The sequence below is a fragment of the Pan troglodytes genome, chromosome 6, assembly GCF_028858775.2.
Source record: "Pan troglodytes isolate AG18354 chromosome 6, NHGRI_mPanTro3-v2.0_pri, whole genome shotgun sequence".
Taxonomy (NCBI): Eukaryota; Metazoa; Chordata; class Mammalia; order Primates; family Hominidae; genus Pan; species Pan troglodytes.
The window spans coordinates 108,690,030-108,715,841 of record NC_072404.2 but is presented as its reverse complement, the minus strand read 5'-3'; the positions used below and the strand labels follow the sequence as shown (position 1 = coordinate 108,715,841).

Sequence of the window (25,812 nt, the reverse complement as noted above, 5' to 3'; positions counted from 1 at the left end):
ATGGCAAGTTCAGGCCGGGCATGGTGGCTCACGCCTGTAATCCCAGCACTTTGGAGGCCGAGGCAGGCGGATCACAAGGTCAGGAGATCGAGACCATCCTGGCTAACACGGTGAAACCCCGTCTCTACTAAAAATACAAAAAAATTAGCCGGGTGTGGTGGCGGGCGCCTGTAGTCCCAGCTACTTGGGGGGGCTGAGGCAGGAGAATGGCGTGAACCCGGGAGGTGGAGGTTGCAGTGAGCCGAGATCGTGCCACTGCACTCCAGCCTGGGCACAGAGGGAGACTCCGTCTCAAAAAAAAAAAAAAAAAAAAAAAAAAGAGATGGTAAGTTCTCCGCTCACTGCAAGCTCCGCCTCCTCGGTTCATGCCATTCTCCTGCCTCAGCCTCCTGAGTAGTTGGGACTACAGACACCCGCCACCATGCCTGGCTAGTTTTTTGTATTTTTAGTAGTGACGGGGTTTCACCGCATTAGCCAGGATGGTCTTGATCTCCTGACCTCATGATCCGCCCGCCTCAGCCTCCCAAAGTGCTGGGATTACAAGCATGAACCACAGCACCCAGCCCTTATCTTTTTACTAGCTTAAACATGGCAGGGGAAGATATGATGCCTAACGCTGTTGGCAATCACCTTGACAGGCCCAAGGATGCTGCAGGATGGAAAGGTGGAGACCTGGCGCTTTCACACCGCACTCATTCTGAAACCATCTGCCGGGGCGGGGTGGGGTGTGTGTGTGTGTGAGATTGTTAAATGTCTCTGCCACGTATGCCATTGTTGGCTCAGTGTGCTGCCACCTGCAGCCAAGCACACTCTTAGCTGACACACCCTACCTACCTCCTGCTCTCCCACTCTTCTTCCCACAAGCCCTCTCTCCCCTGGATGCCTAACTCCTACTCACCCTTAAGCTTCAGCAGAGACATGACTTCTTCCAGACACATTCGTTTATCCTCCAAGACTGGGCCGAGTGCCTCTCCTGTAGCACCCTGTACCTACTCCTACGGGAGCCTTTCTGATCACCAGACCTAATTCCCATAATGCATTTCTCCCTTTAGTCTGGTTACTTTATTGCTGCCTTATTTAAAGTTGGTTTTTAAAAACATCTGTAGGCCAGGCACAGTGGCTCACACCTGTAATCCCACCACTTTGGGAGGCCGAGGCGGGCATGTCACCTGAGATCAGGAGTTCGAGACCAGCCTGGGCAACATGGTGAAACTAAATCTCTCTAAAAATCTCTACTAAAAATACAAAAATTAGCCAGGTGTGGTGGTGGGCGCCTGTAATCCCAGCTACTTGGGAGGCTGAGGCTTGAGAATCACTTGGACCTGGGAGGTGGAGGTTGCAGTGAGCTGAGATTGTGCCATTGTACTCCAGCCTGGGCAACAAGAGCAAAACTCCGTCTCAAAAAAACAAAAACAAACAAAAAACATCTGTAGAGGGAAGTTTTATGGAAGTATTACTGCAAAGCTACAGAACACATTTTTTATTAGCCTAAGCCAGGGCTCAGGAAGAAGTGGAAAGAAGAGTCCCTTATAATAGCTGACAGGTTCCCTTTTAGCCTTTGATTCAACCATAACTCAAGGTTGACCTTTTCATGACAAATCCCTAGCCGGAGGACAAGTGTTGAAGTCCTACGGAATGCTAGGAGAAACTGGGCAAGTGTCTAATTGCAAAGTCACACTGCCGGGAAAGTGGAACCTGTATCTGTCTGACTTCAGAGGGTACAGATTTGACTTATGTGATTATAGAGGTGAAGGCTGGAGCAAAGTAAGGGCAAAATGCAGGGACATACATTCTCATTCAATATTAAGTGGGACTTTTTGACCATGATCATTAGTCAAAACTGGAATGGGGCCGGGCACAATGGCTCACACCTGTAATCCCAGCACTTTGGGATGCCAAGGTGGGAGAATCACTTGAGCCCAGGAGTTAAAAGCTAGTCTGGGCAACATAGTGAGACCCCATCTCTACAAAAAACAAAAAAAATCAGCTGGGTGTGGTGGTGTGCACCTGTAGTCCAAGTTACTTAGGAGGCTGAGATGGGAGGGTCCCTTGAACCTGGGAGATTGAGGCTGCAGTGAGCTATCACACCACTGCACTCCAGTCTGGGCAACAGAGTAAGACCCTGGTTTTGGTTTTGTTTTGTCTCAAAACAAAACTAAAAACTGGAATGGGCTGCCTTTTTTCACTGGGAAGGTTCACATAGAAGTTGGATTATCATTTTTTTCAGGGATATTATGGGGGGGAATCCCCAGCTGCTTCAGAATTGGTCTAGATGCCCTTTAAATGCCCCTTCCAGCCCTAGAATTTTGTAATACACAATTCTAAGATTCTGTGATTTGGTGTCTCCCGGGAAATCCACACGCAGCAGTTAGAGACCCTGCCACCAGAGGGCAGTGTTATCACATTTGGTCCAATTGCATAGAAGGAACCAAAGTTCCCTCCAGGGCTCCGACTAGAGAACGCCCAGTTGTTTATTTTTTTGAGATAGGGTCTCGCTTTGTCACCTAGGCTGGAGTGCAGTGATGCCATCAGAGCTCACTGCAGCCTCGACCTCCCGGGCTCAAGTGATCCTCCTTCAGGCTCCCAAGTAACCGGGACTACAGGCGTGCACCACCATGGTTGGCTAATTTTTACATTTTTTGTAGAGACAGGGTCTCAATATGTTGCCCAGGTTGGTCTTGAATTCCTGGCCTCAAGTGATCCTCCTGCCTCGGCCCCCCAAAGTTCTGGAATCACAGGAATGAACCACCTTGCCCAGCCGAGAGTGCCAAGTTCAGAACTATCACAGGTGTGATGTGCCCTTGTGTGAAGGTGGAGAGGGACCCACCAAAGAAGTAGTGTTCCTCTCTCCACCACCCCAGACAGTGATTTCTGCCTGCCAACAGATTGGAGAGAGGTCAGAATGCTGGAAGACACGCCATTCCCAGAGAGCCAGTGTGTTCTGAGGTCTGGGAACTGGCAGGGAGCCCTCCCTCATGGCGCTGCCCCCACCACAGCTCTCCAAAGACTAGGAGGGCAAGGAAAGGAAAGGGTCGAGGAGTATTAGAAGATCACAACGGAAACCCTGCCACAGGAGGGAGGGTTGACAGACTCAGGAATGTTCAGCCTAAAGAAGAGAAAAATTGTAGGGACCTATTTTGAGAACTGACTTCCATGAAGGTTGTTCTGTAGGGCTTTGGGTAGAAACACCAGGTCAGCGGCCGGGGCCAGTGGCTCATGCCTGTAATCCCAGCACTTTGGGTGGCTGAGGCGGGGGGATCACCTGAGGTCGGGAGTTTGAGTCCAGCCTGGCCAACATGGTGAAACCCCGTTTCTACTAAAAATACAAAAATTAGCCAGGCATGGTGGTGCATGCCTGTAATCTCAGCTACTTGGGGGGCTGAGGCAGGAGAACCGCTTGAACCCGGGAGGCGGAGGTTGCAGTGAGCCGAGATCGCGCCATTGCACTCCAGCCTGGGTGACAGAGTGAGACTGTCTCAAAAAAATTAAAAAAAGAAAGAAATAGCAGGTCAGCATGCAGATGCCACCGGGGGGCAGGTCTCATCTGGATTGAAGGAAGAACTTTCTGGCAATGTCAGGAAGGACACTACCCTGGGAGGCAGCTCATTCTTTCATTTACTCTATATGTGTTTACTATGTGCACACTTCAGCCCTGGTAGTCTCTAGTTGCTGAGGATATAGTAGTGAACAAAACAGCTAACTGCCTGCCCTCACGGAGCTGACCCACTGGTGTCTGGACATCCTGGGAGATGAGGTGGAACGTGCAGGGGCCATGTGGAGCATTAGCTTGGATGGACTTGACCTGCTCCGGAGATTCCGTAACTTTCTTGGCTTTAAGAAACCTAGTTTGTTTTCATTTCTCTGATACAGACTTTCAAAATTTGGAAAGAACTTCACCAAGACTGTATTGTTTTCATGGTTTCCAGTAGAAGCAAGCCTGTGAATTAGTATATAGGGATGCAACAAAACTTTTTTGTATGGCAGTGGTAAAAATTGCCTTTGGATAAGTCTTAGGAAAAGAAAATTTCTCCATTTAAAAACAAGCTCTAAGTCTAGTGTAGTGGCTCATGCCTGTAATCCCAACACTTTGGGATGCTGAGGTGGGAGGATTGCTTGAGCCTAAGAATTCAAGACCTGTCAGGGCAACATAGTGAGAACCCATCTCTAGAAAAATAAAAGCCTGGCATAGCTGCATGTCAGTACTGCTACTGTACTGTACTGGAGGCAGAGGCAGGAAGATTGCCTGTACCCAGGAGTTCAAGGCTGCAGTGAGCCATGATTGTGCCACTGCACTCCAGCCCGAGCCACAGAGCAAGACTCTAAGAAAGCAAAGAAGCTCCAGTTGGTCTATTTTTTTAATGTTTCTTTTATTTAAGCTATATTGGGACATTAACATTGTCAACATGAGGAATTCTTTGTAGAGAACAGCCGGGTCACAGACATTACATATTCCGTCCTTGACATGAACATGTAGGAACTCAACTGAAACAGATCCATCATTACTGTCATCCAAATGCTTACTGCCGTTCCAGAGAAGCCCCACTCATTTTCATTCCTCTAATGGCGGGTTTTACATTCTCAAGCTCATTTTCCACCATAGCGCTCTTTATTCTTCACCACCTGTCTCTTCCTGGCTTGCACTTTCTTTTGCATAGTAAACATTCTCAGGACAGACCCCGTTTTCCATTTTCATATTTTCTCCCTCTCAATGGACTGCAGTTGAGATCTGTATTACCCTGGAAAGAGAGAGAAAGAGAGATGGTGAGCAAGGTGAGCAAGTCCATGTGGGTCAGAGCTGGGAGCTCTGACATCTTTGCTCCTGTCTTGCTGGAAAGACAGCTCCCTGGGATGCCTAGGAAGCTTCTGCAAAGGCTTCCTTCCTAGTAATGGATACTGTTGAGTTATACCTAGCTTGTTCTGCATGAGGTTTTGAGGGTTTAGAGACACCTTTGGGCATAATGTGCCCATACAAAAGTCATTGAGTGGGCTCAGAGTGCAGTGCCCTGGGATACAGAGCTCTCCCTGAGAGCCTGCCTGTGATGTGTCACAAGGGGTTTTGCTATTGTGATGTGACCATCTTCCAAAGAAAGAAAAGCTACTTCACGTCTTATCCCACAAATGGATTTTTAAAATTAGTAAGGTTTCCTTATGGAGTTTATGGAATACTTGCACCCAGTAGAGCCATTCACAGCCTCACCCCTGCCTACCCTACCCTGCTAGCTTCATCCCCCACCGCGCTGCAGCTCTCTGGCCTCATCCTGAGCCCATCTACTCCAGCCAGCCTGTGCCCTTGTGCACATCCCACCTTTGCACTTTTGTGTGTGTTGGGCCTTCTGTCTGGAATTCCCTTCTCTCCTCTGCCTGGTGAAGGATCGGTTTTATTTATTCTCTTAAATTTCTGTTAAAATATTTTATTTTTATGTTTTTAATTTTTTTTCTTTTCAGTTTTTTTTTATTTTTTTATTTTTCTGGAGACGGACTCTCACTCTTGTTGCCCAGGCTGGAGTGCAGTGGCACAATCTCGGCTCACTGCAACCTCTGCCTCACAGGTTCAAGCAATTCTCCTGCCTCAACCTCCTGAGTAGCTGGGATTACAAGGACCTGCCATCATGCCTGGCTTATTAAATAAAAACAAAATGGATGGATCAGGACATGGAGAGTAGACCCCAGAGGCACAGCCTCATCACCTCTGGGTGCCGGTGGCAGGATGGCAGCCTGATGGCATGGAAGTAGATCCTTGCTGTGACAGAGCAATTGTACCAGGTCCAGCCAAACCAGGGCAGGGGACCTGCTTTAAAGGATGTCTAATCCTGGAGCCTAAGACTCCTAGTGGAAGGAGCTGAACTGCCTTCTGAGTCTGGGTGTACAGGAAGCCTCATGAGTAGTTCCCACCTAGGTCAGAGCTCACTGGGAGGGATCCCTTTCAGGTTTTTGCCTGAAAGGCAAAACACATTAATGCAGAGACAAGCTTCTGATTTCCTTAACTTCCTGACCTAACCATTATTTCAGGGTTAGAGAATTCAGAAAAAGATTCTGTGCCCCATATTTTATCTCCTCCCTAAGCAAACGGTCAGATAAAGCTCAGCTTCACATCAAAGTTCAATGGGGTTATCGCTTTTGGCCAAAACCCAAACTGACCGCCATTACTGAAAGATAGCGAATCGTAACTGAGCAGGGAAACTTGCCCTCCTCACTAGGGGCTGATTCAACAAGCTGTTGATTCAGTGAGGCCAGATATAATTCCCAGAAGCCATGGAGGTCGGTGCTTAGGGTTCAGCCCCACCCCACCTCCCAAAGCGAACCAGTCTTTGATTTTTTGCTGCCCTGATTAATCCCACACAGAGGGCAACCATATCAATCTCCACAGTAACTTCAAATAAAAGATAACTTGCCTTTTCATAGCACAGGGTGTGTGTGACCACGAGCAAGTCACCAAACTTCTCCAAGCTCATTTTCCTCACCTGACAAACGGGGATATTTATACCTACCTTGTAGGGTAGAAAAGAGAGTGAAAAGCATTTTCCATGCACTTAGCCACCACCACGCTCATTTTTTACATTTTTTTGTAGAGATAGGGTCTTGCTATGTTGCCCAGGCTGGTCTCGAACTTCTGGCCTCAAGTGATCCTCCCACCTTGGCCTCCCAAAGTGTTGGGATTAGAGGCGTGAGACACTGCGCCCAGCCCTTTCAGTTGCCTTTTCTTTCTTAGCACTTGGCTCTTGTTAAAGGAGAAACCTCCACACCCTGGCTCCATGTATCTGGGTGGTTCTCAAACTCAGTCACACATCTGAGTCACCTAGAGGGCTTGCTAAATCACAGATGCTGGGCCCACCCCCGGAGCTGCTGATGCAGTAGGTCTGGAGCCAGGCCTAAGAATAGGCATTTCTAAGAATGTCCTAGGTGACACTGATGCTGCTGGTCCCAGGACCATGTTTTGGGATCCACTCCTCCAGAATCACATTCTGTGCCTTACCCCTCATTTTCCTTTTGCTTCTGTCCATGGGAAAAGGAGTGGTTGATCTTGTTTTTGGAATAAGGAACCAGGAAGGCAGAGCTGAGCCCCATCTAATCTCTCCTTTTAGATCTACTCCCAGGGATGATGGGTTCTGATTGTTCCTCTCCTAGGAATAGTGGCTACTCCCCGGGGATCAAGCCTGCATTTGTTCAGTTCTGCAGGTTTTGTTTTTTTTTTTGTTTTTTTTTTTAGACAGAGCCTTGCTCTGTCACCCAGGCTGGAGTGCAGTGACGCGATCTTGGCTCACTGCAACCTGTGCCTCCTGGGTTCAAGCAATTCTAGTGCCTCAGCCTCCCGAGCAGCTGGGATTATAGGCGTGTGCCATCACGCCTGGCTAATTTTGTATTTTTAGTAGAGTTGGGGTTTCAGGTATCTTTAATTTTGAGGCAAAGTATGAGGATGCCTATGGTGGACACACATTAAAGCCCCATCCTCAATCTAGAATTATGGCATATTAAAACTGGTATTTGGGTCAGGCATGGTGGCTCATGCCTGTAATCCCAGCACTTTGGGAGGCTGAGGCAGGTGGATCACAAGGTCAAGAGACTGAGACCATCCTGGCCAACATGGTGAAACCCCGTCTCTACTAAAAATACAAAAATTAGCTGGGCATGGTGGTGTGCACCTGTAGTCCTAGCTACTCGGGAGAACTGCTTGAACCTGGGAGGCGGAGGTTGCAGTGAGCCGAAATCCCACCACTGCACTCCAGCCTGGTGACAGAGCGAGACTCTCAAATAAATAAATAAAACTAGTATTTTGACTTTTTTTTCTTTGAGATGGGGCCTCACTGTGTTGCCCAGGCTGGAATGCTAGATCATTGTAACCTCAGACTCCTGGGCTCAAGGGATCCTCCTATCTCAGCCTCCGGAGTAACTGGGACTACAGGTGTGCACCACCATGCCTGGATAATTTTTTTTATTTTTGTAGAGACAGGGTTTCACTGTGTTGCCCAGGCTGGTCTTGAACTCCCGGGCTTAAACCATTTTCCCCCTTGGCCTCTGAAAGTACTAGGATTTACAGGCAGAAGCCACTGTGCCCAGCCTATTTTAACTTTTATATATTTATCTCCAATATTTTTTGTCCTTGATTAGTTCTGAATTAAGGGGAATAAAGACTAAATTGTTTCCTTAAAATCCCACCTGCACTCAGTGTTCAAGAAATGGTAGCTGTGATGATAATTATCATTTTCTTAGTGTTAGAGACCTGAATTCAACCAGGATTGATGAAATCTCCAGTGAAAAATGATATTGTGGGGGACACGAAAGATAACACACATTGCCATAAGCTTGTGGACGTCCCTGTGACTGTGTACTAAGCACCTAGGTTCCAAGGCTAGTGTCAAGTGGCATCACACTTGGGAACCGCCTTCTGTGCAGATGGGGGAACATCAGGTCGGCCAGCACCTGTGATACAGGTGAACAGCACCCCACCCGAGGGCTGTGACACTCTAGAGGAGTTTTGCAGCTGAAGAAGGAGGGGAAGAGCTTCGGGGTTCCTGTTGCATGAGACTGGGTGTGACAAAGACTGGAGCTGGGGAGCAAGGGGAGTATGGCTGGGTCACATAGTACCAATACTAGGAGCAAAGCCAGTGCAGGGAAGGAGCGCTCTGAGCGAGACCGTCTAGAGTGGAGTCCACACCTACCGGTTGTGGCCTAGGACACGGAGGGCCTCACTCCTCAGAAAGGGTTTTCGAGGTGCCTGTCTTGGACACCTGGATGATCTCCACAGAGGTGATGCCCTTGCCGGCCACGCGGTGTCTGGTGCGCAGCTTGTTTAGGGCAGTCTCTGCCATGCCAGCCCGCTCCTCAGCGTCATCCAGCTCATGCACCGTCTTCCTGTATCGAGCCAAGGTCTGGTTGGCCTGGTCCTCCTGTGACAAAGGCACGGCGGGAAACGGGGCATAAACGTGGCTGGTTCTGGTTAAGTGTGCATTAAAAAAAAAATTTTTTTTTGAGAGACAGTCTCGCTCTGTCGCCCAGGCTGGAGTGCAGTGGTCTGATCTCGGCTCGCTGCAACCTCCACCTCCTAGGTTCCAGCAATTCTCCTGCCTTAGCCTCCCAAGTAGCTGGGATTAAGGTGCCCGCCACCAGGCCTGGCTAATTTTTGTATTTTCAGTAGAGATGGGTTTCACCATGTTGGCCAGGCTGGTCTCAAACTCCTGACCTCAGGTGATCCACCCACCTCGACCTCCCAAAGTGCTGGGATTACAGGCATGAGCCACCATGCCTGGCCTCTTTACAAGTTCTTATCTCTGGTGTGTAGTGTCTGGTCCTCCCTCCCACTGGATTCCAAGGAGGAAACACCATGGACATGAGCCTCGCAGAGTCATCTTAGGGCCAATGCTTGCTTCTTTCCCTGTGGTTAATTCCCAGCAAGGCTGGCGACCCGCACTGAGAAACAAGAGTCAGGGAAGGAGGAGTGGGGAGGCGCATGGACACCCACCGCCTCCTCAATCTGCCTCTTGTAGACCTTCAGCTTGTTCTGAAGCTTCTCCACCAGCTCCTGCATGCGCTGATTGGTCTTGTGGTCCTCCTCTGTCTGGAAGACCAGCTCTTTGAGGCGACGCTCATTCTTACGCAGTGTCTTGACTGTCTCCGCGTGCTGTTTCTGTTCCCCATCCAGCTCTGTCTCTAGTTCCTTGATCTGTGGGAGGAAGAGAGAAATGCGGCTGAGCGAACGTGTGTGTTTTGTTTTTTGTTTTTCTGACAGGGTCCCGCTCTGTTGCCCAGGCTAGAGGGCAGTGGCGTGATCATGGCTTACTGCAGCCTTGACCTCCTGCGCTCAAGTGATCCTCCTGCCTCAGCCTCCTGGAACATGTGGTTTTGAGCTTCAGAGCTCAGTGGCCTCAGACAGGGGCGCTGTGGCTGCAGTGTCCACCGCCTGCCCAGAGGTGAGGGGATGGACCCTGGACAGGAGAGTTGGGTGGGCTCTGGCTTTTATAGGCCATGCTGTGGTTGTCAGACACTTTCTCTTGAGCCTCAAATTCCCTCATCTGGGAAATGGGGGTGTTAGGGAGTCAGACAAAATGATGGAATCTTCTGGACCCTTCCAGCTCTGGCATTTCATGGGGTAAAGACTAAGGCTTGTTTTCTTTCAGTTAGTAAAAAAAGGCAAGGAGAATATTGGGGACTGCTCTGCTTGAGGCTAAGGACATTCTGGGGAGGAAGGTGACAGGGAGGGAAAGAGGAGAGGAGAACTTGAGAGAAATTAGAGCTCTTCCCTCAATTTCCTTTTCTCTTTCTTTCCCTCCCTTCCTTCTTTTCTCTTTTTTTCTGAGACAGGGTCTGGCTCTGTCACCCAGGCTGAAGTGCAGTAGTGCTATCATAGCTCACTGTAGCCTCAACCTCCTGGGCTCAAGCAATCCTCCCAACTCAGCCTCCTGAGTAGCTGGGACTACAGGCATGTGCCACCATACCCAGCTAATTTAACTTTCTTTTTTTTTTTTAAGAGATGGAGGTCTCACTATGTTGCCCCGGCTGGTCTCAAACTCCTGGCCTCAAGCGATCCTCCCGCCTTGGCCTCCTAAAGTATTAGGATTACGGGCGTGAGCCACTGCACCTGGTCCTTTCAATTTCTTCTTAACAGTTGCATAACCCGATTCTTCATCAAATGCAGGACATGTTTTTGGCAAAAGACAGGCATCTCACACACATACCCGCCGCCCCGCCAGATCCCCATTCCTCCCTTGGCTGAGCCCTGCATCGCCCTTACCCTGGCCTCCAGCTTCATGATCGTTCGCTTGCCGCCTTTCAGAGCCAGCTGCTCGGCCTCCTCCATCTTGGCTTGCAGGTCTTTGATGGTGACCTCGTAGTTCTTCTTGATCTTCTCCAGGTGCATGCAGTGGTCCTGCTCTTGCCGGAGTTCTTCTGCCATGCGGGCAGCCTGCAGGTGGGGAAAAGAAGAGCAGGGGTTGGAGCTGGGTGCTACCCAGGCTCATAGCTCCTTTGAGAGATGTGAGGCCTTGTCTCCCGGTCTCTAGGAAACCAACTGGTTGACAAGGGGAGCCCCGCTGACATGCTGCTGGGGTTTGGTGGAAGGGGTGCTCTATGCTCCCCTTTGCCCCCGAGAGGGGAGGGGGAGCCAAGCTCATGCCTCCCATCCCCACAGACTCCCAGCAGCTGGGCACACTCAAGCCAAACCCTACTGACTGCTGTCTCCATGAGGGACACAGCATGGAGGGTGAGAAAAGCACAGCCTCTGGAGTTGGAAGACCCAGGACTGTGTCTGGCCCTGAGTGACCTTCAGCATGTTGCTTATCCCCTCTCAGTCCCTTTCTCCTTACATTCATTCTACAAATGTTCATGAGGGTCTACCATGGGCCGGACATGGGCCTGTGCTCTTGGGAGGTAGCAACAAGTAAGACCAGCAATGTTCCTGAACTCCTGAGATTTCGATCAAGTGAGAGGAGCCTGATGATGAAAATCTGTATTCCTTCATCTTCCAAGTGGGGAGTAAACAGAACCCACCACTCGAGGCTGGTGTGAACACCCGAAGGGATACTGGGCTGAGAGCACTTGGGGGCATATCCTGCCAACATCCTCCACTGCGTCCCCAGGCTCATCCACCAATGTCCTCCTCTGCGTCCCTGGGCTCATCCATCTTCCTTTTACTAGCCCTTCCCTCAAGGCTGTTTGATTTTATTGTTATTGTTATTATTTCATGTTCTGAGACAGGGTCTTGTTCTGTCGCCCAGGCTGCAGTGCAGTGGCGGGATCATGACTCACTGCAACCTCAAACTCCTGGGTTCAGGTGATCCTCCTGTCTCAGCCTTCTGAGTAGCTGGGACTACAGGCACATGCCATGACGCCCGGCTAATTTTTAACATTTTTAGTAGAGACAGGGTCTTGCTATGTTGCCCAGGCTGGTCTTGAACTTATGGCCTCAAGCAGTCCTGCTGCCTTGGCCTCCCAAAGTGCTGGGATTACAAGCGTGAGCCACCATGCCTTGCCCAAGGCTGTTTTAATGCATCTCATTGCCAAAAAGGCTGCCCAGATGAACCCACTTTGATGGCTTCTTTGATGCAAGACCCCGGGCCTTGTGCTATAATCTTTCACATAATCACCTAGAGCTTGTAATTCTTTCTTACTTTCACATGTGTGGCTTTTTAGAAAAGCCTTGGGCTCCTCCAGAGCAGGGCCACATTCTCCCTGGCAGGGAACCATGCTCGGGTCCACAGTGGCCCACGATGGGAGGAGGTGGCCTTCCTGCCCAGGCAGCCTGGTCCTCAGCAGGCGCCCAGGCCCTGCCTGCCAGCAGCAAGGGGCACACGCACTTACGTCCATCATGGCCTTCTTGGCCCTCTCTTCGGTCGAGCGGAACTCACTGATGAGCTCCTCATGCTCGTTGGAGATGCGCTGGACATCTGACTCCAGCTTGCGTTTGACCACAAGGAGGCTCTGGTTCTGGAGGAAGAAATGGAGATATCACTATGAGCCAGGGGTCTGCATGGGCCTTCCTGTGTCCAGGAAAGAACACGACCTCTGCCAGACATGCTTGCCAGATCCCAACAGGAAATGGCCCTGGGCCCTCTGCGTGGGGTATGGGTCCCTCTCCTGCATTCTTTTTTTTTTTTTTTTTTTTTTTTAGGCAGGATCTTGCTCTGTTACTCAGGCTGGATTATGCAGTCGTGCAATCACAGCTCACTGCGGCCTCAATCTCTTAGGCTCAAGCGATCCTCCCACCTCAGCCTTCCAAGTACCTGGGACTACAGATGCACACCACCACACCCAACTAATTTTTCATATGTTTTTTAGAGACAGAGTCTGGCTATGTTGCCTAGGTTGGTCTTGAACTCTTGGCCTCAAGCAGTCCTCCCACCTCTGCCTCCCATAGTGCTGGGATTACAGACGTGAGCCACTGTGCCTGGCCAGGATTATATATTTTATTTTATTTTTATTTTTGAGTCAGAGTCTCGCTCTGTCGCCCAGGCTGGAATGCAGTGGCATGATCTTGGGTCACTGCATCCTCGACCTCCGGGGTTCAAGTGATTCTTGTGCCTCAGCCTCCCAAGTAGCAGCTGGGATTATGGTATGCATCACCACACATGGCTAATTATTGTATTTTTAGTAGAGATGGGGTTTCACCATGTTGGCCAGGTTGGGATGTGTATGTGTGTGTGTGTGTATATATATATATATATATATATTTTTTTTTTTTTTGAGATGGTCACTCTGTCACCCAGGCTGGAGTGCAGTGGCATGATCTTGGCTCACTGCAACTTCCGCCTCCCGGGTTCAAGCAATTCTCCTGCTTCAGCCTCCTGAGTACTTGGGATTACAGGTGTGTGCCACCACACCTGGCCAATTTTTGTATTTTTAGTAGAGACGGGGTTTCATCATGTTGGCCAAGCTGGTCTCGAACTGCTGACCTCAGGTGATCTGCCCACCTCAGCCTTCCAAAGTGCTGGGATTATAGGCATGAGCCACAGTGCCTGGCCCAGGCTGGGATATATTTTATATCCTGGACTTTTAAGTCACAATTTTACAAAAAGCTCTGCAGATGAGTTTTGAGGATTTGCTGAGTGGGGTGCACTGCCTGCCTCTGAGTTTTGAGGGGGGCTCACGTGGTTTGGGCACCATCCTGGCCTCACCCCAGCACCCCCTAACCCCCGGAGTGTGGGTGCGAGTGGCACTGACCCAGGAGCCCTGTCCTACCTGGATGTTGATCTCGTTGTGCCGTTCGGTGATCTCCACCACTTCCTGCTCCAACAGCTTGCGTGAACGCTCGCTGCCCTCCAGGGCTGAGCGCACCTCCTCCAGCTCCGTCTGCAGCAGGCTCAAGCGCCGCTCCTGCAGGTTGTACTGCTCCCGCAGCTCCTCGTGCTGCCTGGCATCCTCGTCCATCTGGACCTGCAGGTCCTGGGGGGGCACAGGGACCCAGCCTCAGCCCATACACTGGGCCGTGGTATCACCTTGGGGGTGGCCAGGCGTGAGGGCACTGTGACCTTTATCGACTGGGTTCAGCAGGAAACTGGGCAGGCGGGGAGGCCACAGAAGAAGAGTGAGGAACAGACCTGGTCTTGGGAAGTTTATGGTATGGTGGAGCCCCAGCAGGGCCAGGACCCAGGAAGTTATCTAACATAAGGTCAACATGAAGTCAAACCTTTCCTGATGATAGAGCACCTGGTGTTCCCAGCACAGCCTTCTCCAGGAGGCCTTCCCAGTGACCTCTGCCAATCATATTCTAATCCTGGCTAGGCTGATCCTCCGCTCTCTTCTGTCCTCTTATTTCTCTGTCTCTCTTTTTTTTTTTTTTTTTTTTTTTGAGACAGAGTCTTGCTCTGTCCCCTAGGCTGGAGTTCAATGGCATGATCTCGGCTCACTGCAATCTCCGCCTCCCGGGTTCAAGTGATTCTCCTGCCTCACCTTCCCAAGTACCTGTGATTACAGGTGCCTGCCACCACACCTGGCTAATTTTTGTATTTTTAGTAGAGATGGGGTTTTGCCAGGTTGCTCAGGCTGGTCTCAAACTCCTGACCTCAAGTGATTTGCCCACCTCGGCCTCCCAAAGTGCTGGGATTACAGGCGTGAGCTACTGCGCCCGGCCTGTCCTCTTATTTCTCCATAGGACTTATCACCAGTTTTAATAATACAGTTTTATTTTTGTTGCTGTCTGCATGGGGATGTTTGTCTGTTTTGTCCACTCTGTTTTGTTTTTGAGACAGGGTCTCTGTCACCCAGGTTGGAGTGCAGTGGTGTAGTCACAGCTCACTGCAATCTCCAATTCCTGGGCTCAAGCGATCCTTCCACCTCAGCCTCCTGAGTAGCTGGAACTACAGGCACGAGCACCACCATGCCTGGCTAATTTTATTTTTTGTGGAGATGGGGTCTCGCTATGATGCCCAGGCCGGTCACGAACTCAAGCCTGGCCTCAAGCAATCCTCTCTCTTCAGCCTCCTGAGTAGCTGGGACTACATGTGAACACCAAATGTGCCCAGCATTGTCTTGTCCACTCTTGGACACCTAAAACAGTACCTGGTTAGGGCACATCTCCAGTTAGCAAGTGTTGGATGTGTGGTTCCAGCCATGTATACTGTAAAGACCAGCCTCATAATGGAATGATTGTAAAGGGGTCTTCAGCTCTGTTTGTGTTTATTTTTTAAGGCAAGTAGTGGGTATATGAGTTTTGTTGTGTTCTTCATTTCTCTATGTCTGAAATAGTTTATAATAAGTAAAAAATGATTTTACAAATCAAGACAGGGCTGGGCGTGGCGGCTCACGCTTGTAATCCCAGCACTTTGGGAGGCTGAGGTGGGTGGATCACCTGAGGTCAGGCATTGGAGATCAGCCTGGCCAGTATGGTGAAACCCCATCTCTATTAAAAATACAAAAATTAGCTGGGCGTGGTGGTGGGTGCCTGTAATCCCAGCTACTCAGCAGGCTGAGGCAGGAGAATTGCTTGAACCTGGGAGGCAGAGGTTACAGTGAGCCGAGATTGCACCACTGCACTCCAGCCTGGGTGATAAGAGCAAAACTCCATCAAATAAATAAATAAATAAATAAATAAATATAAAATAAAATAAAAATCTAGACGGGCCCAACTTCCTGTTTCCCTCCTTTGGTCCATCTTTCCAATTGTCCAGAATCTGGACTTTCGGTGGTTGAGGACCTCTTCTTTATATAGTCCCCAAGCCTCCTGCTCCCTGGACTGCCAGCCACCCCACATTCTCTTATGCCTTTATGCTAGCTGAAGACATGCATTGAGTTAGCCCCCTTTAGGCCTTCAGACTCAACCGATGATGGTGTGCCTTGTATCTCATTTCTCCTCCTCCCAGATCGCTACCTTGATTTGCTGTTGCAGCCTTTTCAATGTCTTTACAAGTTCGCTGTTGTTCTTGTTGGCATGGTCCAGCTGGATTTCCATCTCATTCAGGTCCGTCTCCATCTTCTTCTTGAGCCGAAGTGCCTCTGCCCGGCCCTTGGCCTCTGCCTCTAGGCTGGCCTGCAAGGACTCGATTGCCCGCTGGTGGTTCTTCCTGTAAGTCCAAGCAGAGAAGACCTTGGCATACTGGGCTGGCTGTTCAGTCTGTGCTGAGCCTTCCTAGAGAAGAGGTCTCAGCATCAGCATGAGTACAGGCACCATGTCGTGAAATTAAACAAACCCTTAAAAAGGTGCAAGACAGGGATGAGGGTTTCATGCTTTGGGGAAATAAAAGGAAGGTCATTTTGTTGTTTTAGAGTCACTCTGTGGCTCAGGCTGTAATGGAAAAACCGTCACATTCTGTGATGGTGTAGTAGTGTGATCATAACTCACTGCAGCCTTGAACTCTGGGGCTCAAGTGATCTTCCCATCTCAGCCTCCCCAGTAACTGGGACTACAGGCCATACCACCACACCCAGCTATTTTATTTTTATTTTTATTTTTTATTTTTATTTTTGTAGAGCGGGGTTTTGCTATGTTGCCCAGGCTGATCTCAAACTCCTGAGCTCAAGGGATCCTCCCATCTCAGCCTCCCAAAGTGCTAGGATTACAGGCGTGAGCCACTGCGCCCAGCCAAAATTAAATAACCTTTATGCTTCAACGGATACTTTTAAGAAAGTGACAAGACTACCTAATGCTAGATGACGAGTTAGTGGGTGCAGCGCACCAGCATGGCACATGTATACATATGTAACTAACCTGCACAATGTGCACATGTACCCTAAAACTTAAAGTATAATTAAAAAAAAAAAAAAGAAAGTGACAAGACAACCATAGAATGGGAAAAAATATTTGCAAATCATATCTGATAAGTCTAGTGTTCAAAATATATAAAGAACTCTTACAACTCAACAATAAAAAGAAGCAATCCAATTTTTGAAAGGGGCAAAGAACAGACTTTTCTCCGAAGATATACAAACAGCCAGTAAGCACATAACAGATTCTCTGCTTCATTAACCATCATGGCTAAAATACTACATCTAAAGTGTTCATAGGCCGGGCACGATGGCTCATGCCTGTAATCCCAGCACTTTGGGAGGCTGAGGTGGGCGGATCACTTGAGGTCAGGAGTTCAAGACCAGCCTGGCCAACATGGTGAAACCCTGTCTCTAGTAAAAATACAAAAATTAGCTGGGCACAGTGGCACATGCCTGTGATCCCAGCTACTTGGGAGGCTAAGGCAGGAGAATTGCTTGAAACCAGGAGGCGGAAGTTGCAGTGAGCTGGGATCACAACACTATACTGCGGCCTAGGCAACAGCAAGACTCTGTCTCAAAAAAAAAAAAAAAAACCCAAAAAGAACCCCCAAAAAAACCATAAAAGAAAAACCCAAAAAACAAAGTGTTCATAAACTAGACACGGTAGTGTGAGGTACAGTCTTTATTTCCATTTCATAGATGAGGAAACATGTTCAGCAAGGTTCACCTGAATTGCCCAACGTCACGCGACTAGTAGGTGGAAGAGACTGGGGTTTCTGGACTCTGCTCCATCACACTTCCCAAGAGTCAGCCTCCCATCCCACCAGCTCCATACCTGGTAGCCTCAAATTCTTCTTCTTTCTCATGGATTCTTCGGTCGATGTCAGCTTTAACCTGAGCCAGTTCCAACTGAATTCGAATCACCTTGCTCTCTTCAACCTACCAGAAATATAACCATGAGTCTTTCTGGCCAAGAAGATGTGCAGTGCCTGGCCAAGGGTCCACAGTCCCCAAGGTGATGACCCCATGGTTACCTCCAGGGAAGACTCAGCTTCTTCCAGGGCCACCTGGAGTTCTTCCTTTTCCATCTCCAATTTTTTCTTCAACTTCTGCAGTTCATGCACACTCCTTCCTCCCTCACCCAGCTGATCAATGAGATCCTTTATCTCCTCTGAGATAGAAATATTCATGTTAATAAGACTCAGCATTCCAGGGTCATGGCAGGTGGCACCGTCATTCTTCCATTGGGGTAAGAAGCAGGCCTCCCAAAGTGCCAGGATTGCAGACATGAGCCACCACACCTGGCCATAATCTTATTTCATTGTCATGACAACCTTATAAGGAGGGTAGAATTATTTCCTCATTTAATTAAATTAATTTATTTATTTATTTATTTTTGGGACATAGTGTTGCTCTGTTGCCCAGGCTGGAGTACAGTGGCATGATCTCGGCTCACTGCAACCTCCACCTCCCAGGTTCAAGCGATTCTCCTGCCTCAGCCTCCCAAGTAGCTGGGACTACAGGCGCCCGCCACCATGCCCTGCTAATTTGTTGTATTTTTAGTAGAGACGGGGTTTCACCATGTTGGTCAGGCTGGTCTTGAACTCCTGACCTCAAGTGATCCGCCCGCCTCAGCCTCCCAAAGTGCTGGGATTACAGGCATGAGCTATCACACCCGGCTATTTCCTCATTTTATAGATGAGGAAAGTGTGGCACAGAAAGATTAAGCAACTCGCCTAAAGTTACACTGCTGAATGCTGAAGTGCTTCTACAAAGCACTTGCTAGGAAGTCAACGTTTATTGAGCACCTACTATGTGCCAGGTACTCAACTGATGATGTGCTCAGGATGAAGGGGACTCTGGCTGTGTCCCCTCCCTACAGGCCCATCCCATCCACCTGCCCTCAGACTCACCCTGCAGGGTCTTATTCTCCTTCTTCACGGACTCTAGATGCTCCAGAGACTCCTCGTAGGCAGTCTTGATCTTGAAGCTCTCTGTCATGTACATGCGGCACTCCTTCTGCGAGCTGTCCACTTCCACCTGCAACTCCTCACACTTCTGCTGCCACTCAGCCAGCATCTTGTCAAAGAGCCTCTGCTTCTTGTCCAGGGCAGCGGCTGCAGCATTGGCCTAGGGAAAGTTGGAAATGGCCTCTAGCGGTCCAACCTCCTTGCCTCTGTCCCCTACTCCCACCCCCCCACCAACCTCTCTTCCCTCCCTTTCCCCAGTAACTCTTGAGACTACGGACTCCTTGGGAATTGGAATGTAATTCAACACCTATGGCAGAAGCACAGAACAGAGAGTCTGCAAAGAGCTGCATGCCAGTTCTAAAACTTCCCCCGAGAGATGTGTGGCCTGGGACATTCCACCTTATTTTCCCAGGTTAGAATTCTCTCAGGTGTAAAATGAGGAGTTTGGGCCACAGCGGCCTTCCCAGATTTATGACATTCAGCCTAACTCTCCTTAATATATTTCACTGTAATGTAGTAATATACACTACACATCAACTCAAAACTGACTATTCTTAGACTTTATTTTTCTATAGATTTCATCCGTCTCATAACTCCCTGGCAACTATTTGCTGTTGTGCTATATTAGCTTTTATAAAGTTTTGCTTTGTTTCTTTCGTGGGGTAGCAAAACCGTTTTGAGTTTTAGGACTTTTTTTTTTTTTTTTTTTTAAATTGAGATGGAGTCTCACCCTGTCACCCAGGCTGGAGTGCAGTGGCATGATCATGGGTCACTGCAACCTCCGTCTCCCGGGTTCAAGCGATTATCCTGCCTCAGCCTCCTGAGTAGCTGGGATTACACAGGCGTGCGCCACCACGTCCGGCTACTTTTTGTATTTTTAGTAGAGATGGGGTTTCACCATGTTGGCCAAGCTGCTCTCAAACTCCTGACCTCAGGTGATCTGCCTGCCTCAGCCTCCCAAAGTGCTGAGATTATAGGCGTGAGCCACTGTGCCCAGCCTTTTTTTTTTTTTTTTCCCCAAGAGATGAGGTCTCACTCTGTCACCCAGGCTGGAGTACAGTAGCATAATCATAGCTAACTGTAGCCTCAGCCTCTTGGACTTAAGCAATCTTCCCACCTCAGCCTCCCAAAGTCCTGGGATGACAAGCATGAACCACCTTGCCAGAACTTTTTTTCTGAAACCTCTCACATGGATATGACCTCCTGCCTACGTGGCCACTTCATGGAGCCACGTTCTTGTATTGGGCTGCATGTGGCTCCTCACGGCCAGCATGAATCGTGGTTCCATCTAGACCAAGACCAGAGAGGTGTATGCCAGTGGAAATCCTATTTAATTCTCATAGAGACTGGCAACTCAGTTTGAACCAGGGATGCAAATAGGAATAGTTAGCCACGCAAAGTATGTGGGATGTAGTTTGTGTAAGAGAGAGGGGAACAGGGAAGGTGCATCATGTAACTTTCTTTTCTTTTTTTTTTGGAGCCAGAGTCTCGCTCTGTCACCTAGGCTGGAGTGCAGTGGCACGATTTGGCTCACTGCAACTCCACCTCCTGGGTTCAAGTGATTCTCCTGCCTCAGCCTCCCGAGTAGCTGGGACTACAGGTGCCTGCCACCACGCCCGGCTAATTTTTTGTATTTTATTAGAGACGGGATTTCACCGTGTTGCCCAGGCTGGTGTCGAACTCCTGAGCTCAGGCAATCCGCCTGCCTCGGCCTCCCAAAGTGCTAGAATTACAGGCATGAGCCACCGCGCCCGGCCGTATTATGTAACTTTCAGGGGCAAATTTTACCCTGCTTGTGACCCTATTTATTTATTTGAGACAGGGTCTCACTCTGTCAACCAGGCTGGAGTGCAGTGGTGCAGTCATAGCTCACTGCAGCCTTGAATCCCTGGTTCAAATGATCCTCATGCCTTAGCTTCCCAAGTAGTTGGGACCACAGGCACGTGCCACCACACCTGGCTAAATTTTTAATTTAAAACTTTTTTGGGGGCTGGGCACAGTGGCTCACGCCTATAATCCTGGCACTTTGGGAGGCCAAGGCGGGTGGATCACTTGAGGTCAGGAGTTCGAGACCAGCCTGGCCAACATGATGAAACCCTGTCTTTACTAAAAATACAAAAAATTAGCTGGGCGTGGTGGTGGGCACTGTAATCTCAGCTTCTCAGGAGGCTGAGGAATGAGAATCGCTTGAACCCAGGAGGTGGAGGTTGCAGTGAGCCGAGATCACGCCACTGTACTCCAGCCTGGGCAACAAGAGCCAAATTCCATCTCAAAAAAGAAGAAGAAAAAAAAAATATATATATATATATATATTTTTTTCTTTTTCTTTTTTCTTTTTTTTTTTTTTTTGAGACAGGGTCTCCCTGTGTTGTTCAGGCTGGTCTTGAACTCCTTGGCTAAAGTGGCCCTCCTGCCTTGGCCGCCCAGTGTGTTGGGATTAGAGGCATGGGCCATTGTGCTTGGTCTTGTGGCCCTGTTTAAACAGTAGCTTGTTGAATGTTAGATCTCGGAAGAGTTCATGAACACGTGCTCAAGCAGCAGCCGTTGTCCAGCAGGCTCCTGAAGGCACCCCTGCATTGCACCTTCTTGAACCATGTGTTTCTTCCTGATGACCCCAGACATGTGACAGCCTTGCCCTAGCCCTGCTGTGGGCTCTCTGCCCCGGTAAATAGGCAGCTTTGAGCATTTGACCCTCTGACCTTCTCCAAGTCGATGGTGAGGTCCTCAACTTCTGCCTGGAGTCTCTGCTTATTTTTCTCGAGGGAGGCGGCCCGGGCCTGGGCAGTTTCAGCTGCTTCTTCTGCCTCCTGAAGCCTGGCGGCCAGCTTCCTCCTGCAAATGAGGGCCAGAGGGGCTGTCAAGGAAACATAGGCACTCACAGGCACCATCTCCACACTGCCAGGGTCAGAGTGTGGTGGGCATGGTACTAAGCTCTGGTGTCAACATTGGAAACGATGCAGAGTGTTTACAGGACAGCCACAGCTGTCCATTCACTCTCTCATTTATTCATTCAACAAACACTTACTTTCTCTACTCTGCGTCAAGGATTGTTGCAGGTGTTAGGGATGCAGCAGTGAATAAAACAAGCTAGGATACCTGCCCTAACAAATGAAATGTTTGTTCTGGAGCTGGGAGGAGGCAGGCAATACATGCCCTATAGAACATAAGCACTGCAGTGACAAATAGAGCCAGGAAGGGGACAGGCAGTCCAGGTGGGAGGGGGTGACAATGTCAAATACAGACTCAGGAGAGACTCTCTGAGAAGGGGACACAGGAGCAAAGGTCTAAGCCAGGGAATGGAGGGGCCCTGAGGGTGTCTGGGGCAGAGACAAGCTTAGGGGTTGAGATTTAGGTTTAGCCCAGGAGTGGGAGCCTTGGGGGAGGACCAGGTAGTGCCCAGCAGCCTCCATAGTAAAGGCCTGAAGGACAGAGGTGGAAGTTGCAGGAAGGCAAATTTAGCTTAGAGCTTTAGATGGAAGTATTGCATCAGCTGGAAGTCACTATGCCTTATTTGCTATCATATTAGCAGAAATTTCAGTGGATGGATGGGACCAGCCAGCAGGCTGGGATCCCGGAAATACTTAGAGCACATGTGCCATTTTCTATGCCTAATTTGGCTTTATACAAGAAAAAATTTGGCCATTTTTTCAGAGAATCCAGAAAAGTCTATAGAGGAGTTTGTTAAGTTGACCATGTTCTTTGATTTAACTTGTCATGGATCCCCTCTGCTGCCTGGCCCAGGGTGGCTCACTCACAGGGCTTCCCTGCATGCATGGGCCCAGGGGCACCCAGGCCAGCCTCCTTTTACACCAGAGAGAGGCCCAGAGCCACTTTCATGTCCCCCCTTATTTCCTCAGGTGTCCACTTATGTAGTTTTTTTTTTTTAGAGACAGGATCCTGCTCTGTTATCCAGGCTGGAGTGCAGTGGCTCGATCATTGCTCACTGCAGCCTCCAATTCCTGGGCTCAAGCAATCCTCTCACTTTAGTCTCCCAAGTAGCTGAGACTACAGGCACGTGCCACCATGCCTGGCTAATTTTGTAATTTTTGTAGAGATGAGGATCTCACCATGTGGCCCAGGCTGGCCTCGAACTTCTGGGCTCAAGCAATCCTCCCACCTTGGCCTCCCAAAGTGCTGGAATTACAGGCATGAGCCACCATAGCTGGCCCACAGAGCAGGCTCCTTTGTCCAGACACATTGTCCTCCTCTTAAAGCAGCCTGTGAACGTCCTTCTCCTGGGCTTGACCCTGGCCTCAGCAGTGACTGACATGGTGGTGAGGCCCCCAGCACCACCTGCCCAGCCCACCTGGCTCTCTCAGCAGGAAGACCACACTCACTTGGTCTCCTCCAGCTCCTCTGTCCTCTGGATGGCATCAGTCTCGTACTTGGTCCTCCAGGTGGTGACCTCAGTGTTGAGTTTGGACACGAGGCGCTGCAGCTCTGACTTGCCTCCCTGCTCCTCCTCCAGCTGCTCCTTTACTAGGTCCAGGTCGTGCTTGGTGTTGGCCAGACTCACCACGGCGGTGCTGCGAGACTGTGGGGACCAGCCTGTCAGGCGCCCGTGGGGGCTTTCCACAGCCCGCAGGGCCACCACTTAGATACACGTAACACTGGAGCAGCAGTGATGGCAGGCGAAAGGGGGAAAAGAAACACGATCCCACAATCCAAACCATCGGGGTTTTAATTTTCATCCTATGACTTCTTTTCTTTCTATTATTGTCCACAAGGATATGTAATTTCATTTAGTTATACACATCACATACTACAGTTTTATAGTTAGCTTTTTTACTTGCTACGATATCAAATACTTTTTGTATTCCTTTGACATCTTCATAATCTGTAACTTTCTTTAGCTGGGACTATAGGTATACAACACCATACCTGGAAACTTTTTTTTTTCCTGAGACCGAATTTCACTCTTGTCACCCAGGCTGGAGTGCAATGGTGCGATCTCAGCTCCCTGCAACCTCTGCCTCCACCTGTGTCGGCCTCCCAAGTAGCTGGGATTATAGGCACTCACCACCATGCCCAGCTAATTTTTGTATTTTTAGTAGAGACCAGGTTTTGCCATGTTGGCCAGACTGGTCTTGAACTCCTGACCTCAGGTGATCCGCCCACCTTGGCCTGTCAAAGTGCTGGGATTACAGGTGTGAGCCACCATGCCCAGCAACTTTTTTATTTTTTATTTTGGTAGAGATGGCGTTGGGGGTGGGGGGGGGGTTGGGGGGGGTCTTGCTGTGTTGTTCGGGCTGGTCTCGAACTCCTGGCCTTAAGCGAACCTCCCACCTAGGCCTCCCAAAGTTCTGGGATTACAGGCATGAGCCACCAACCCCAGCTGTAACCTATAACTTTAAGGCGGCAGCTCTGTCTCCACCGCAACCCCACGTCCAAACAAACCTTTGACTCTTCATCCAGCTGCCTCTTGTAATCATCCACTTGTGACGTCAGAGATGTCTTTATCCGTAGGATTTGATTGAGCCGGCTCTGGGACTCTTCATATTCCCTGCTCAGTTCACTATTTTCAGCTGGGTGAGAAGGGAATGGAAGAAATATTGGATGAAGAACTGGTTCCCCAGCCAGATCCAAAGTTCCCCAGGGCATTGCTCCTAAAGTACCCAATAAATATGGTGGCTTGGCCAATGGAGCTGGAATGGGGAGCACAGTAGATCACCACTCTAGCCTCCAAATTAAGTGAACCCAGGAGAAAGGCAAGCGCCCAAGGGTTGCCAAGATCCAGGTAACCTGCATGGACTTAGGGGCCTCACATAATGAAACCCCTGTCTCCTACATGTCAGGAGATGCAGCAGAAGAGTTTGGAGAAACAGTGGGACACAGTATTTCCTTTGTAAAATGTATTTGTCACAATTCCAGAACCTACACTCCTGTCATTTGTGGAATGATTGCTGGAGCCAGAGGCCAGGAAGAAGTTCATGAGCCTGAGAGAAAAAGCAAGGATTTCCAGTTCTACCCTGTAAGTCACTGAGCTCACTGAGCTTCATTTTTCTTATCCATCAAATGGGGATATTGATTTTTTTTTTTTTTTTTTTTTGAGACCAAGTTTCATTCTTGTCACCCAGGCTGGAGTACAGTGGCGTGCTCTCGTCTCACTGCCACCTCTGCCTTCTGGGTTCGAGTGATTCTCCTACCTCAGCCTCCTGAGTAACTGGGATTACAAGCGTGTACCACCATGCCCAGCTAATTTTTTTTGTATTTTTAGTAGAGACCGGGTTTTACCACGTTGGCCAGGCTGGTCTCAAACTCCTGACCTCAAGTGATCTGCCCACCTCGGCCTCCCAAAGTGCTGGGATTACAGGCATGAGCCACTGCACATGGCTGGATATTGATTTTTTTTTTTTTTTTTTGAGACAGGGTCCTGCTCTGTTGCCCAGGCTGGAGTGCAGTGGCACAATCATAACTCATTGCAGCCTTGAACTCCTGGGCTCAAGCAATCCTCCTGCCTCAGCCTCCCAAGTAGCTGGGACCACCAGTGTGTGCCACCACACCCAGCTATTTAAAAACATTGTTTTGTAGAGATGGGGGTCTTGCTATGTTGCCCAGGCTGGTCTCAAACTCCTGGCCTCAAGTAATCCTCCCGCCTTGGCCTCCCAAAGTGCTGGAATTACAAGTGTGAGCCACTGCACCCAGCCAGGATATTGTTAAAGAATTCCAAATGTGAGAAATAAGGCCAAAGGCTGCCTGCAAGTTCTCTTGATGTCACACCGGAGCACTAACAGGCCCACCTGTAGACTATTCAGTTCTCTAAGGAAATGTACCTTTGTTTGACTTACTGTTTGCCCCTGTGTGATTACAGCACAGCTTCTGCAAAGTTAGAAATTAACTTATACATTGATAAATTGCCAATTATTTTTGTTATAGAGATGCAAAGATGCACCTGTATGACAAAGGTGTGTTTCTTCTGGCAGGGAAAAAAAAAATCCTAAACTAAACCCAGAGGTCACAGGATTATTGTCCTATAGGATATTAACTAGTTCTGCATCTAACTTAGCAAAGTTATTTTAGCGTTTCTTTTCCCAGCTGACTGTAAATCTCTGCCTTTCAAATGCTCTTTGAAGGCAGCTTTACCATTTTTCTGGCTCCCTCATTAAGGAGTTAAATAAATCGTTGACACATGTTCGCTTTATATTAGTATGTGGGTCATGTTTAAAAATGTTTGAAAATTGTATTTCGTCAGCATGAATGCCTCTCCCAC

The 25,812-nt window shown here is 49.2% G+C and overlaps 1 protein-coding gene and 1 long non-coding RNA gene across 2 annotated transcripts in view; one reads left to right on the top strand and one right to left on the bottom strand.

Annotated features, from left to right (window-relative positions):
• LOC129135544 (uncharacterized) overlaps positions 1-25,746 on the top strand; it is a 35,946-nt gene extending 10,200 nt beyond the window's left edge. Inside the window, exon 3 of the long non-coding RNA XR_008536484.2 lies at positions 24,474-25,746. This is a non-coding gene — a long non-coding RNA (uncharacterized LOC129135544). The remainder of the gene's footprint in view (positions 1-24,473) is intronic.
• MYH16 (myosin heavy chain 16) overlaps positions 4,349-25,812 on the bottom strand; it is a 70,958-nt gene continuing 49,494 nt past the window's right edge. The window contains exons 31-43 of the mRNA XM_016957798.3: positions 24,000-24,127; positions 22,940-23,136; positions 21,302-21,434; positions 18,546-18,762; positions 17,667-17,803; positions 17,468-17,571; positions 15,797-15,989; positions 13,669-13,872; positions 12,292-12,417; positions 10,727-10,897; positions 9,458-9,658; positions 8,658-8,885; positions 4,349-4,736 (exon numbers count right to left, since the gene is read on the bottom strand). Coding sequence (XP_016813287.2) covers positions 8,685-8,885; positions 9,458-9,658; positions 10,727-10,897; positions 12,292-12,417; positions 13,669-13,872; positions 15,797-15,989; positions 17,468-17,571; positions 17,667-17,803; positions 18,546-18,762; positions 21,302-21,434; positions 22,940-23,136; positions 24,000-24,127 — 2,012 coding nt within the window. The 3' untranslated portion in view covers positions 4,349-4,736; positions 8,658-8,684. The remainder of the gene's footprint in view (positions 4,737-8,657; positions 8,886-9,457; positions 9,659-10,726; positions 10,898-12,291; positions 12,418-13,668; positions 13,873-15,796; positions 15,990-17,467; positions 17,572-17,666; positions 17,804-18,545; positions 18,763-21,301; positions 21,435-22,939; positions 23,137-23,999; positions 24,128-25,812) is intronic.